Source organism: Cervus elaphus, chromosome X (genome assembly GCF_910594005.1).
Source record: "Cervus elaphus chromosome X, mCerEla1.1, whole genome shotgun sequence".
Classification (NCBI taxonomy): Eukaryota; Metazoa; Chordata; class Mammalia; order Artiodactyla; family Cervidae; genus Cervus; species Cervus elaphus.
The window spans coordinates 148,023,262-148,038,388 of NC_057848.1; the positions used below are offsets into that span (position 1 = coordinate 148,023,262).

At 39.9% G+C, this 15,127-nt stretch overlaps 1 protein-coding gene across 1 annotated transcript; it reads right to left on the reverse strand.

Moving 5' to 3' along the window:
* Positions 1-6,243: 6,243 nt before the first annotated feature.
* LOC122690525 (DDB1- and CUL4-associated factor 8-like) lies at positions 6,244-8,016 on the reverse strand. The gene is given in 1 exon segment (XM_043897459.1): positions 6,244-8,016. A coding segment is annotated over 1 exon segment (1,773 nt).
* Positions 8,017-15,127: the final 7,111 nt, after the last annotated feature.

Consider the following 15,127-nt stretch of genomic DNA (forward strand, 5'->3'; position numbering starts at 1 on the left):
TGAGTGTGACTATCAATTACCACTTACTAATCTCAAAGGATGAGACTCCCAGGTGGCTCAGTGATAAAGAATCTGTCTGCCAATACAGGAGACGCAGGAGATGCGGATTTGATCCCTGGGTTAGGAAGATCCCCTGGAGGAGGAACTGGCAACCGTCTCCAGTATTCTTGCCAGGAAAATTTCGAGGACAGAGTGGCCTGGTGGGCTACAGTCCATGGGACCGTAAAGAGCTGGACACAACTGAGCTACTGAGCATGCATGCAATCTCAGAGGATAACATCTGAGAACCAAACCTTATCTTTTACTTAGAGAGCAACTCACTGTAGAAAAGAAAGGAGAGGCTACTCCATATGATCCAAGATCTTAATGGTTGTGTATCATTGATCTCAGTCCCTCACAGTTTTGGTCATATGTGTCAGCTGAGAAAGATAGTCCCTAGAATATCTGAGTCATTATAGCTTTGTAAAGAGTAATCAAAAGAACCAGTCACTCAAAATCAAGCTGTACTTTGAATTTGATTCTAGACAGAGATCCATAAGAAACAGCCTCTTCAGCTAATATCACCCAGATCAATGGGTAGCTGAGGGTAGAAGTACTGTCCCTACTGCAGCATGTCTTGTTTTTATATTTTGTACTTATTTTTGGTTCATTGTTATTTTGTCTGTTCTTCTCAGAGGCTTACGATTCAATTTCAAGGGCTTGAATTACTAAAATAACCGCCATATAGCTGACAGAAGTCCAAGGTGAGATTACAGCCACCTTACTAGATGAAAGGTGACTCTTAAATGGCATGAAAGAATCTTGAGATGTGGGTTCTCAATTTCCATCATCAGCTAAACCATCATCATCATCAGTTCAGTTCAGTCGCTCAGTTGTGTCTGACTCTTTATGACCCCATGAACTGCAGCAGGCCAGGCTTACCTGTCCATCACCAACTCCCAGAGTTTACTCAAACTCATGTCCATTGAGTTGGTGATGCCATCCAACCATTTCATCCTCTGTTGTCCCCTTCTCCTCCTGCCTTGAATCTTTCCCAGCATCAGGATCTTTTCCAGTCAGTCAGTTCTTCACATCACGTGGCCAAAGTATTGGAGTTTCAGCTGCAGCACCAGTCCTTCCAATGAATACTCAGGGCTGATTTCCTTTAGGATGCACTGGTTGGATCTCCTTGCAGTCCGAGGGACTCTCAAGAGTCTTCTCCAACACCACAGTTCAAAAGGATCAATTCTTTGGCACTCAAATTTCTTTATGGTCCAACTCTCACATCCATACATGACTACTGGAACAACCATAGCTTTGACTAGACTGACCTTTGTTGGCAAAGTAACATCTCTGCTTTTTAATATGCTGTTTAGATTGGTCATAGCTTTTCATTCAAGGAGCAACCATCTTTTAATTTCATGGCTGCAGTCACCATCTGCAGTGATTTTGGAGCCCAAGAAAATAAAATTTGTCACTGTTTCCATTGTTTCCCCATTTATTTGCCATGAAGTGATGGGACCAGATGCCAAAATCTTAGTTTTCTGAATGTTGAGTTTTAAGCCAACTTTTTCACTCTCTTTCACTTTCATCAAGAGGCTCTCTAGTTATTCTTTGCTTTCTAGCATAAGGGTGGTACTGTCTGCATATCTGAGGTTATTGATATTTCTCAATCTTGAGAAATATTTCAGCAGTCTTCAGCAAAATTCAGCAATATTTCAGCAATCTTGATTCCAGCTTGTGCTTCATCCAGCCCGGCATTTTGCATGATGTACTCTGCATAGAAGTTAAATAAGCAGGGTGACAATATACAGCCTTGACGTACTCCTTTTCCTATTTGGAACCAGTCTGTTGTTCCCTGCCCAGTTCTAACTGTTGCTTCCTGACCTGCATACAGGTTTCTCAAGAGGTAGGTCAGGTGGTCTGGTATTCCCATCTCTTTCAGAATTTTCCACAGCTTATTGTGATCCACACAGTCAAAGGCTTTCATGTAGTCAATAAAGCAGAAATAGATGTTTTTCTGGAACTCTCTTGCTTTTTCAATAATCCAACAGATGCTGGCAAGTTGATCTCTGGTCCCTCTGCCTTTTCTAAATCCAGCTTGACTATCTGGAAGTTCACAGTTCATGTACTGTTGAAGTCTGGCTTAGAGAACTTTGAGCATTACTTTGCTAGTGTGTGAGTTGAGTAGAATTGTGCAGTAGTTTGAACATTCTTTGGCATTGCCTTTCTTTGGGATTGGAATGAAAAGTGACCTTTTCCAGTCCTGTGGCCACTGCTGAGTTTTCCAAACTTGCTGGCATATTGAGTGTAGCACTTTCACAGCATGATCTTTTAGGATTTGAAATAGCCCAGCTGGAATTCCATCAACTCCACTAGCTTTGTTCATAGTGATGCTTCATAAGGCACACTTGAACCAAGTTACCATGCACCAAAACAGTGATGCTATATATCACTATTTGTTCCAAAAATTTAGTTGTAAACTCTATGTGAGCCCCTGCGCTGCACCTTTTTAGCTCAATGACTTTGGAAAGTTAACTTCTCTGAACTTAAATTTCCTGTTTTCCATTTTAATATGGTTTTTATGTAGAAAAACTGAGAAATTACTCTTTGATATACTTGATAGTGTTTATGTGTATTTTATTTCCATAGATGGGTGCTTGAATAATGGGGTTAGAGAAAAAGAGGCTACTGAAGCTAGGAAAGAAAAATTAACATTATACTTTGAGTAAAGCAGCAGGATAGGAAACTTCCCAGTCCCCTCCAATGAAAACATCCAATACCCCTAGTTCTCCCGAGAACACAGCTTGAGACTAGTGTGTTGTGAACTTGTTCTGTGATACATCCATCTTTGAAACCTCATTGTCCAGTTAAGAAATAGACATAAAGTGCTCCACAGGCTTTGCAAACAAAATCTAAAAGTCTAGACCTCTCATTTTACTGTTGAAGAGACTGAAGTCAAGGTAAATTAAGATAGTGAACCTCATAGCAGCTGATACAGGATGGCTAAGATCCAGTCTACTGTAAATTTATTGATTATTCTTTTTGTTCACAACATGGTAGAATGAGCACTGCTGAAGGTCGGTTTTGGATGAACAGAACTCACCAAAATTTTTTGGCCTGCCATTTAGCTATTAGGCTCCATTATATTTTTTTCCCCTCCCTATTCTTTTCCACACCTATCCTTTTAAGGAACGGCTGCCAGATGTCTTTTTAAAAGTATAGTTTAGCATTTGTCACAATTTAATGCAGTTAAATTCTGTGCATAATTAGGAGACAATTATAATATTGCATAAAGGCCATGAGGGCCTACACAGAACCGTCCTGTAGAAATTCCATATTGGACTGAAAATAATCGATGCTGAAAAATTAAATTTAAAGGTGTAGTTTTGCCTGCTTATTTGATAGAATTGTTCGCTTTGTCCACCATCTCATGGAAGACTAGAGCAATATTGTATTGCTGTCTTCTATATGCTAACAGGACCAACATTTGCATAAATTAAAATTGTAACAATTGCTTCCATTTTCTGGGAACTACACTGCGTGTGTGTGTGTGTGTGTGTGTGTGTGTGTGTGTGTGTGTGTGTGTGTGTGTGAAGTCGCTTCAGTCGTGTCTGACTCTTTGTGACCCCACGGACTGCACCCTGCCAGGCTCCTCTGCCCATGGGATTCTCCAGGCAAGAATACTGGAGTGGGTTGCCACGTCCTTCTCTGGGGGATCTTCCTGACCTAGGGATTGAACCCCTCTTAATGTCACCTGCATTGGCAGGCGGGTTCTTTACCACTAGCGCCACCTGGGAAGCCCCAGTGGAACTACACTACCAGCTGGATTTTCACCTATAATCATAACTTTCTTTTTCAAATTAATTATTTGACTCCCTATCTTAATCAAGTCCAACCTTTCTATTTTGAGGCCTTTTACTTCTCCAAATGGCAAATTACCCATGTCATCTGGGGACTTAACACAGTTCAAAGTAGTTGGAAGTGGTTGCATCAGTCAGAGTTCAAACTGAAAAACAGAAACGCTGGGATGATATGCATATTAACAGGTGACTTATATAGGGACCTGACAGTGTGTAACTGTAGGATCTATTTAAAGAATCTTCATAAGACTTTTTTTTTTTGGTCTTTGCTTCAGGTGCTGGAGCCCAAAGCCAGCAGCACCCAGGAAGGAGAGATGGATGTGAAGTGGGGAAAGCAAGGATGGACTAGAAGCCATGAGGAATAGCTGGACCCCACAGGGATGGACTGGAACTTGTGTTGATCTTTCACTGCCCCTAGACCTCCAACTCTGATGACATGAGTGCCCTGCAGAAGTGGGCACTCTCTTTTATGGAGCTGGTGAAACTGAAAGACAGGAGGGGACACTGGTGCAGCTGTGGCCTGGGCTTGCTGCCTGACACTAAGATAAGCCAGCAGATCATGTGCCCTTGAGCCTACTTTCTGAGCATAAAACAAATACTTTACCTTTGGCTTCCAAGTCTTTCTCCAAATGCCTCTTGTAGCACAAGCAATCTCAGAACCTTGCAGAGGACTCTGAACAAAGTTTTAGCTCATAGTACAAATCCCACACAGAGGTAACCCTACTTCTAAACAGCAGGTGAAAAAAGAACTGGGTAATTAATCTGCTCTTGCTGTTGTTCTCACCACCACTTGAGTGTCACCAGAAGTTCCATGTGTTTTTTCCAATGTTGTGTTGAATTTGTTGTTAGTATATATCCCACCCAACTGTGCAGGGCTGGCCCCAAACTTGGGATTCTAGTTCATAACTGTTCTGTGTCTTGTTTTAAACCATAGTGCTTGGTTCAAAGTCACTGGGTTCTTTGGGGACTTTTAAGGTCCTTTCCTGACAGCAGACCTTGGTAGGGGCTGGCACTTACTCACAGATCCCCAGGCAGTTGTCCCTAACTTTGAATCTCAGTGAGTAGGAACCTGGGTCAAGTTATTTTCCATTCCAGAGTCTAATCTCATTATGTAGATTTCTCAACTTGCTCCCAAGGGGCCATCAACAGTATCCATTTTAAGTAGTATTATCAAAGTAAAATCATGGTCAGGCCATAGAATGTCTTATTATACCTTTCCTCCCCAGCAAATATCTGCAAAGAAGGGTGTGTTATACCTCACAGGGGTGTTGGGGGAAAGGCAAGCCTCTGCATTCACTTACACAAAAAACAGGTGTAAAACAAAACTAAATATTACTATTGAACAGTAATTGGAAATCCAGTACCCCAAACTGACATTAAATAAAGCTTAAAACAAGATATTTTTAATTTCAACTTAACCTTTTATAAACAGTTGAAGAAGGTGTGAAGTGATGCATGTGTGTCTAATGGAATATTTCTTCCAATATTATCAAAGTTATCAATAAGTATAAAAACTCATTAGTGTAACATTGTTATTATTAAAATTAGATATATATTTTCAAATATTAGAAATTCTTATATTCCTGGCTGGTATCATAGGAGATGGTAGTCCCAAGAGGACTTTCTAGAAGGTAATCCTGTGGGAATTCTCAAGCCATGAAAATTTAAGAGAATTGAAAGTGCAGAGGATACAGTGCTATGTGATTAATTCTTGCCACCCTCTATGTGCTCAAATTAATCACTATTAACTTATAAGTTCAGAAAATGTAGACAAACCAAGTTATTTTTTCTAGAATGATGAATTATCTTGTTAGGAATTTATCTACCCACCTCTCCCCTTTTCCTTTTCTGTGATAGAGAATGAGAGTCTGTGTATGTGTGTGTGTAAGCATGTGTGTATGATCAAGTGTCCATATTCAAGGAACAAGATCATGGTTTGTTTTATTTTATTTTATTTTTTGTTTGTTTTATTTTATTTTAAAGAATAAACATATTTCTGAAATTTTCAGCTCATCTGAAGAAACTAATCTTTAAACTTCTAAAAGTGAAAAAATGGCCATTTTCAGAGTATCAGAAATGAGAAGCTAGATTCAATAAGGCTATTAATCTTTTCACCAGAATTATGATATTTAGAAATCAATCATAAGAGATCAAAGGAAAAGAGGCATAGCTAAACTCCTTATTTATTCCTATAGATATAAGGGGTATAGAGGGAGGAGTAAAGAAACCAAGTGAAGGAGGAAGAATGTGAAGAAGGAAAGGGGGAAGGCACAGGAGGGAGACGGAAGAGGCAATTTCTACTGTGGAAAGCAGATCAAAGACAACAAGTTAATCTAGTAAACTAAATCTTAAAGTCCAGCCTTCTGAGGTGAAGCCCAGCTAGAGCTGGAGTGCAAGACTTTCAGGATGGTAGTCACTGCGCACCTTCTTGGTTCTCTTCCTCCTCTGACACATCCGAGGTACTGGAAGACTCATCCGAGTTGGTTTCCACCATCTCGATTCCAGTAGCTCCCGAGTGCGGGCTCTGTCTTCTCTGTGTCAGCTGACGCATGAAGAAGCAAAGCATGTGGCTTCCAAGCAGATTAGCATGGTTCAGTCTGTCTTTATCTCGTTCCCGCTTGTTCCTCTTAACCACATTCTTTAAGCCAGCAAGGTGAGTGATAACTTTAGCCGTGGGTACCCAGATCTTAGCATCGTGGTCTAGGCCGCTGGTCGCCATCACAGGTAGGTAAGGATGGGGTTCAAGACAGTTAATAGTTCCTCCTTTATCCCCTTCCATGTACTGGACAATCTGGCAGGATGACTTCTCCCAGAAGAAGATGTGCCCGCAATCACTGCCACTCATGACGAACTCACTTCTGGGACCATAGAAATTGACACCTTTGACTGTGGCATTATTTCTGTGCCCCTTGTATCTTTTCACATATTGGGCTCCATCACCGTGAGAGGAATTGAAAAGGTAAATATCCTCATCATTGTAACTGACCAGGAGCTCTGTGCCATTGTGACTGTACACAAGGCAGGTGATGTAAGCTTTAGCATCACAGTTGAGCAGGTGATGAGGACAGAATTTCTTGAGTACTCCATTATTATCACTCTTATTAATCTTCCTCTGGTCATAAATTCTTACAAACTGATCTCGTCCCCCCACTGCAAAATGGTAATTATTGGCAGGATTCACATAGATCGAATACAGCCCCACTCTCTTCTCCTTCTCTCTGGTTACCACCACTTTTGAAGCCGGCCGGCCTTGTCTGAGATCAATGGCAAAGACAATTGCATCTTCACCTGAAGTGAGGAACTTAAAAGGGGAGTCAGGATCCAGACCCAACTTGTGGGAGGCTCCCCTGTGCTGGGCCACACATCTAGTTATCTCGAGGTGCGGGAGAGCAGACAGCTCGGCTATGCGGATCTGCCCATCGCGGCCACACATGGCCAGGATGGTGTCACCACAGTGAGGAAGGAACTTGGCCTGAAAAACATTATTTCTGTGACCACTCTCAAACTCCAGTACTGGCTGCCGATGAACCCAGTCCCACAATATCACTTTCAGGTCATCACTGCTAGTGGCCAGCCAGGTGCCACGCTGGTTAAAGTGCACAGTGTTGACACAACCATTGTGGCCTGCAAGTTGATACTGCAGGTGGAAACGCTGCACAAAGACTCTTGCCCCACAGGCCTCATACACAAAGCGGGCACTTGAACCCAGCTGCCGCTCTCTAAGAGCATTCAGGACTTTCCAGCGTGGGTTGGGGAGGGCGGATGTCTCGGAAGCTACCCATTCCTCCAGGGCCTGATCCTCGGCATATAAAGACTGGGCTTGGGCTTGGTTAGCCTCACGGCACTGTACCTGAGGCCACTTTTCTTGTGCCAATGCTTCCTCCACCTCTCCTTCCTCTCCCGGCTCTCCTAACTGGTACTGGAACTGGTTTCTATCACCCGTTAAGAAATGTCCGGCATCTCCCATGCTTTCCAAATCAATGTTTTTATTGGTACGTGCTGTGTCGGCACTTTGATTTGCTCTGCCGGGCTGGCCAGGGCTGCCACCATCGCCGGCACCGCCACCATTTCTGGTCACTTCCGCATCGGCGCCACCTGCCTCCACTCCGGAACGCTCCTCGGAGTTTCTCTTTATCTCAGCTTGGCTGTCTTTGATGCTCACATAGTCAGACATCTCTTAAGGATGTGTGCTCTAGTCCGTCTGGGGGGAAAAAAAAAGTCTTTGAAGCCTGCAGAAGACAGTAGGCACGCAGTGAAAAAGTAACAACTGGCGGCACGATGGCAAACCACAGAACGCAAAGGGGTGGGGCAAGCGCCGCCTAACGTTACGAGTACGGGAGCTGGTAAGGTTCAAAAGACTTCATCTCATTTAGCGTCTTGTGGCATTTCGAGACTGCTTAGATTTTTCCAGAACCTAAGCCACGCCCCCGTAAGACATCTTATATTGTCCACTGCTACACCTACCGTTCTACTGGAGTTCGATACAGACTGTGCTTTGAAAAGTCGTCTGCAAAGGTACTCCTCCTTAGGCAAAACGGCTATGGTAAGACTCTCAGTGCTTTTCTTAAAGATAATGTACAGTATGAAATGAACAAATATGCAAGTGCAAGGAAAGATTGCTGCGGTCCCGAGTTAGTGAGTTTTGGACATGCAAGAAATATTTCAGTAAATCAAAGAGCTTGAGGGAAACCTTGAGAGTCCTAATTGGTGGAAATGCATGTGTGTGCTGTCGCTTTAGTCGTGTCAGACTCTTTGCGATCCCATGGACTCTAGCCTGCCAGGCTCCTCTGTCCATGGGATTCTCCAGGCAGAATGCTGGAGGGGTTTGCCATTTTCTTCGCCAAGGGATTTTCTGACCCCGGGATCTTCCTACCCAGGGATCGAACCCGCGTCTCTTGTCTCCTGCACTGGCAGGCAGGTTCTTACATGCTGACTAGCGAATTGCATTTTAGATTAAAAAATGAATATTTTTTTTAGTATGAATAGATCCCAAGTAGTGCATTAGACATATTTTTACTAGAAAAATTCATTATTTATCTGAAATGCAAATTTAACTGTGTCATATGCAATCATTTTATTTGTTATATCTGGCACACTTTCTTAGAAGAGTAATTTAGTCCCTCAGTGTAATCAAAGCTGAAATTAACTGGTCAAGTTAAAGTAGACATTGAAATGAGTAACTGCTTTGCCAATTTCAAACAGAAACACAACCATTTTTCCCTTTCCAGCACAGATTCTATATATTTATTTGGAATTAATTCAATTTAAGGTATTTGGGAAATGCCAACACAATATTATGAAAAAACAATCTGTGATGTTATAGAACTATGAAAATATTTTAAACGTCTCCCCAAATATGTCAGAGGCTTTTTGCCCAGGGCGGTGGGGGGACAGCGGCGGCAGGCGGGGAGGATTTAGGGGGGAAAAAGCGCTTTCAGAGGCAGTTAATTGGTATTGCTGTGTTAACTTCAGAGCTTCTCCAAACGAATTATCTAAGGTGATGTCAGTAAATTTTCAAAAGGCTACAGTAAACTGCTGACTAAGAATGCCAGAATGAAGAAAACAAGATTTCCCCGAGTGATTGCAGGATCAATGCAAAATTGATTAAACATAGATGTATAAAGTTTTCTAAAGAGAGAGAATGGTTCCAAAGCTAATAGTAATGGAAAGACACATAAAAGGATATTCATAGCAATTTGTAAAGAATAGCACAGCAACTTGAAAATTATGTGAGAGCCCGTCAAAAGTTACATGGATAAGTAGACTACCATGTATTTCTATAATGGAGTAATGTAAAAAAGTGAGGAATAATGAGTTAGGACCAAATATATCAACCTGGATTAATCTTAACGCAATGATGAGTGAAAATACAAATGACAGAATAGCTAATAATTTCATTTTTATACTGATGCTTATAGTTTTCATATATAATAAAACTACTTTAAAAGGCAAGAAAATAATTGATTCAAAATTCAGAATAAATATTACTATGGAGGAAAGGAGGAAGTTAAAATCTGGTAGAGAGGAAGCTCCAATAATTCTTGGTAATATTTTTAGCTTACTGTGGATATAGATGGGCTTCCCTGGTTGCTCAGATGGGAAAGAAGCTGCCTGCAATGCAGGAGACCTGGGTTCGATCCCTGCGTCTGAAAGATCTGTTGGAGAAGGGAATGGCTACCAACTCCAGTATTCTTGCCTGGAGAATTCCATGGGCAGAGGAGCCAGGTGGGCTACAGTGCATGGGGTCGCAAAGGGTTGGATCAACTGAGTGACTTTGTTATTTTTATTATTTACTGCCTGGCATATACATTATGTACCCTTTTCTGTGTATTATACACATTGCATAGTAGTTTTTTTAAAGAGAGTAAACTTTGGCTATGAATTGGCTTTTTAATTTAATTTTCATTTGTTTGCTTCTAATTTAATTGATCCATTTGGTATATTTCCATTCCCATTCATCCCTTTATTCACCAGAAATTTATTTAGCATTTCTATGCACCATGTACTGTTCTAGGTTCTGACAATTGAGAATAAAAGTGATAATCCCTTCACTTATGGAGTTTATATGTGTGTGAATGTTAGTCACTCAGTCCTGTCCAACTCTTTGCGACCCCATGGACTGTAGCCATGATTGAACCTGGATCTCCTGCATTGCAGGCAGATTCTTTACTGTCTGAACCACCAGGGAAACCCCACTGAGTTTATAATACAGTAGAAAAAAGAGACAATAGACAAGCCAATATATAGATAGAACATATGAGACAGTGGTGAATTGTATGGAAAGAAATAAAGATATGGATGGAGAGATATAAAGATATGGAGAGAACTAAGGTGTGTAAACAGGTATAGACTGGAAGTTGTTATTTTAAATAGTGCATTCAGGAAAGGTCTCCTTTATGAGGTGACATATAAGTAGAGGCTGAATGAAAAGATACATGGAACATGCAGATATCTAGGGTAAGAACATTCCTTATACAGTGACATTGAGTGCAAATGCTCTAAAATTGTAAGACATATGAGTGTGCTGGAAACTTCAAGTAGGCCAGAATGACTTACAGTGCAAGTAAGCACTAGGGAGTTTGTCAGGCATTGGGACTGAAAGAAACAAAGGCTTGTTGTCCATAATAAATAATTTTAATTTTTATTTCATTCTATGTGTACTGGAAAGTTTAGAAATTTTAGAATCTTGTGAATAGGTCAGTTGCATTATCTGACTGACTTTTGAAAGAGATGATTATGGCTTATATATGAGAATAGAATGGCACAGCAGGAGAGAGCAGAAGTACTAAACTATTGTTTTAATCCAGGTGAGAAATTAAGGCAGCTTAATCTAGAATGATGTTAGGGCATGTTGTAAAAACTGGTAAAGTTTGGAATCAATTATGAAAGTAGACATTATGGCATTTATTAATGAATTGAATGTGGCGTAGTCCAGCTACTGGCAAGAAGCACATGTCACTTGGGCAGTTTGAAGCAGCTCAATAGGTGATTATTATTATAATTTTTTTTTTTGTAAAGGTAGGAGAAGGCTATAGGGAAATCATCGGGAATGATCAGAATGTCAAGGCTGTTAGGAACAGGAAGATACTCTACCTCTAGGCCTAAAGGTGGGGAGGAGAGAGAGGAGTTATCAAAAACCTGAGATGGAAAGTGGAGAGTCTGACTTGACAGGAGTGCTCATTAGCCATCCTTCAGTGCCGCTGTAGGGAACCAGCGGGGGAAGTGTGTCCCTGAGATTCATTCTACTCCCTCTGCTCTCTTGATGGTACTTACTACTGAGTCATGTGAGGAACATAGGATTTTGTATCCCCTAACTTTACTGAATTGATTATTTCTAACAACTTGTGAGTGTGTGTGTGTGTGTGTGTGTGGAGTCTTTAGAAATTTTCATATATAAGATCATGTTGTCTGCAAACAGATAATTTTATTTCTTCCTTTCCAACTTGGATGCCTTTTATTTGCTTTTTCTTGCCTAATTTCCTTGTCTAAGAGTTCCAGTACTATGTTGAGTAGAAGTGTCACGAGTGGTCATCCTTGCCTTTTTCCTGATCTTAGAGAAAAAGCTTTCAGTTTTTCACTGTAGAGTGTGATTGATATTGGCTGTGGTATTTTCACATATATCATCTTAATAACATTGAGGCAGATTCCTTCTGTAACTCCTATTAAGAGTTTTTATCATGAAAAGATACTGGATTTTGTCCAAAAATTTTTTGCATCTATTGTGATCATGTGATTTTTATCTTTCATTCTGTTGATATGGCATATGACATTGATTGATTTGCTTATGTTGAACCATCTTTGCATCCCAGAGATAAGTCCCAGATGTTCATGGTTTACAGTCCTTTTAATGTGCTGTTTAATTCAGTTTGCTAGCTTTTTGTTGAAGGCTTTCACACCTGTGTTCACTGGGAATATTGGCTAAGGTTTTCTTGTATGTTTGGATTTCTTATCAGGGTAAATAACAATGAAATATTCAGAAAGGAAAATAAGGAAACAATCCCATATACAATAGCATCAAACAGAATAAAATTCTCAAGAATAAACTTAACCTAGGTGTTATAATGAAAGCTATAGAACGTTAATGAAAGAATTTGATTAAGACACAAATGGCAAGATATCCCATGTTCATGTATTAGAAGACTTAATATTGCTAAAATATCCATACTACCCAAAAAGATCTAGATTCAATGCAGTTCCTATCAAAATTCAAACCGTATCTTTTTCAGAAGTGAAAGAGCAAACCTCAGATTCATGTGGAAAGTTCTAGAGTTCAAATTTTAACTATTGGATCCATAGTTAACAATACTGTATTTTACACTTGAGGACTGGTCAAGAGGGTAGATTTATGTTGTATTCTTACTAAAATGAAAACACATAAAAAGAAATTAATTAAGCTTAAAAAAAGAAAGAGAATAAATCTGATGGGCAAATGTAAGCTAACTAGTCCTTGGAGAGTAAATTGGAATCAGTGATAACTTCTAAGTGTTATCTAGGAACAGTAAGTGAGTGGTATGAAATTTACTAAAATGAGGGCTAGGAATGGGGAGGGAGTAGTCAAGAATTCTATTTTACTTATTAATATATTAAGTATAAAAATATGCACTTAACATTGGGAAACAATGAGTTGACAATTGGATATAGATGTCTTGAATTTCTAGGAGAGATTATAATAATACATTTGGAAATCATTAGCTTCTGGGAATAAAGGGTACCACCTAGGGAATGAGTATACTGTGAGAAGAACAAAGATCTGAGGATTGGGTGCTGGAACACTCAACTATTTATTTTAAGAAGAAAAGGAGAATCCAAGCACATGGAACAGAAGAAGTGGTCAGTTATTTAGGAGAAAAAGAATGAGAACATGAAGAAAGTGTAGAAACTAGTTTACAAAGGAAGGATTGATCAACTGTGCCAGATATTGCTAAGAGGTTAAGATAAGGCCTGAGAACTGACCACTGAATTTGGAAACAGGAAAATAAATAACAAGTGACTTTTTACCTTTCTGTTACCATACCTTACCAAGGATGTTATATGCTAGTGATAATGGTTTAGTAGGTAGGGTGAAAACTGATAATGCATGGAAGGTAGGAGAAGTTTCAGGAGGAAAGTCTTGAATAAGGAAGAGGGAATAGGTCTCAATACACAGAGGAATTGTAACAGGAGAGGAGACAAAATATTTAGTACAGAGGCAAGTAGGTTGTTAGATCTGGTGGTGGAAGAATGTGCATACTCTCTTGTAGTTACTTCCATTTTCTCAGAGAATAAAGAAGGAAGAATATCAGCTATGAATGAGAAAGACTAAAACTGTGCTGGGTCACTGAGACAGAAAAAGCTGTGAAAGAGTCAACTCAGAAAATGGGAGAATGAGTCCCACAGAGGTATGGAGAAGTGTTCTCTGGAAGCAGACAGGGTCCACTTGTGGTTTCATACCCTAAAAGTAAATTAGATAGCATAGTTGTTTGTTTTTCTCTATTTTAGATGCTTGAGGACAAAAGTAGAGGAGGCAAATAACTGGATTCAACTAAAAAAATACTGAATTTTTTTCTAGTTGAGGTTAACGGAGAATTGGGGGGCAAAGGAGCTTAGATTCTACATAATAAAATTATTATAATAATGAACCTTGAAATTTAAGTATAAAAAAGAGAATTGAGGACAAAAAAGGGAAAATGAAGAGGGAAAATTTGATAAGGTCAGCAGATTGGAGGTCCCAGTGGAATCAACTTGTGATGTGATCAGGAATTACGTTCAGCCATAGAGGATCTAGAGTTTCTTTCTGCTTCACAACCTTAAGGCCTGTAAGTACATATAAAATTTGGAAGAACAGGATGACTCAGCGTCCTATAATCTATACTCAAGCTATTAAAGCAAAAGCAATTTGATTAAAAGATAAAGCTTAATTTTCCCAGAAGCTGTTTCCTTAATCTATAAGAAATTTCCTACTCTAAGACATATCTTTTTAGAAGAAACATTCCAGAGCCATTTGAATACCCCAGGAAATTGCTGTCACTTACAGACCAGCAGTGCAGCAACCTGATTCTGAAAGTGGCAAGTGAAAGTGTGGGGTCTCAGGAGACATTCATTTCTAAAATGAACTCTGGAAAAATAAAACGACCTCTGTCACATAATGGACTTGTCTGGTTTTCTACCCTTGTGAATACAAGACCCCTTTTAGGGAGACAGATTTGTAAGCCAGTTTCATGAAGTGAATTCCATACCAAGAATAGTGGAGATTTTTCTGTGAAGATTTCACAAGATGTTGGAAACACTTACGTTTAAAACATACTTCCTAGATTCAAATTTCTTAGGAAGCCCAGAAACTTTAGGATGCCATTTGGAACCAAAGAGAGAGAAAAAAAAATATATATTGTAGGAAAATTTCCATTATAAACAAATAATTAAAAGAGCAAAATGTATGCTAATCAAATTAACAGAGCACGCAGTGAAAGTAGAATTACAGGAGAGACTGTTTTGAGGTAGACATAAGAGTTTAGATGGGCTTCCAGGAAAGATATTTGAATATAACACTGAAGGAAGAACAGCCACCACCCATGAGTTTTCTTCTGGGCCCTTAGTGTTTGCATGCCCACCCTCCACTGCCTCATCCTTGTTCTGTCTCAGTCATTTTTTTGTGTGGTGTCAGGCAGGTTTCAGATTAACACATGGTCTTTGATGGGAGGGAGGAGCCAGAATGACATATTGTGGAGAATAGAAAGACTTGGTATGATTGGAGCACAGAGTCAGTGTAAACCATGGTATGTGATGAGGCCAGCCTGTAACTTGGAATG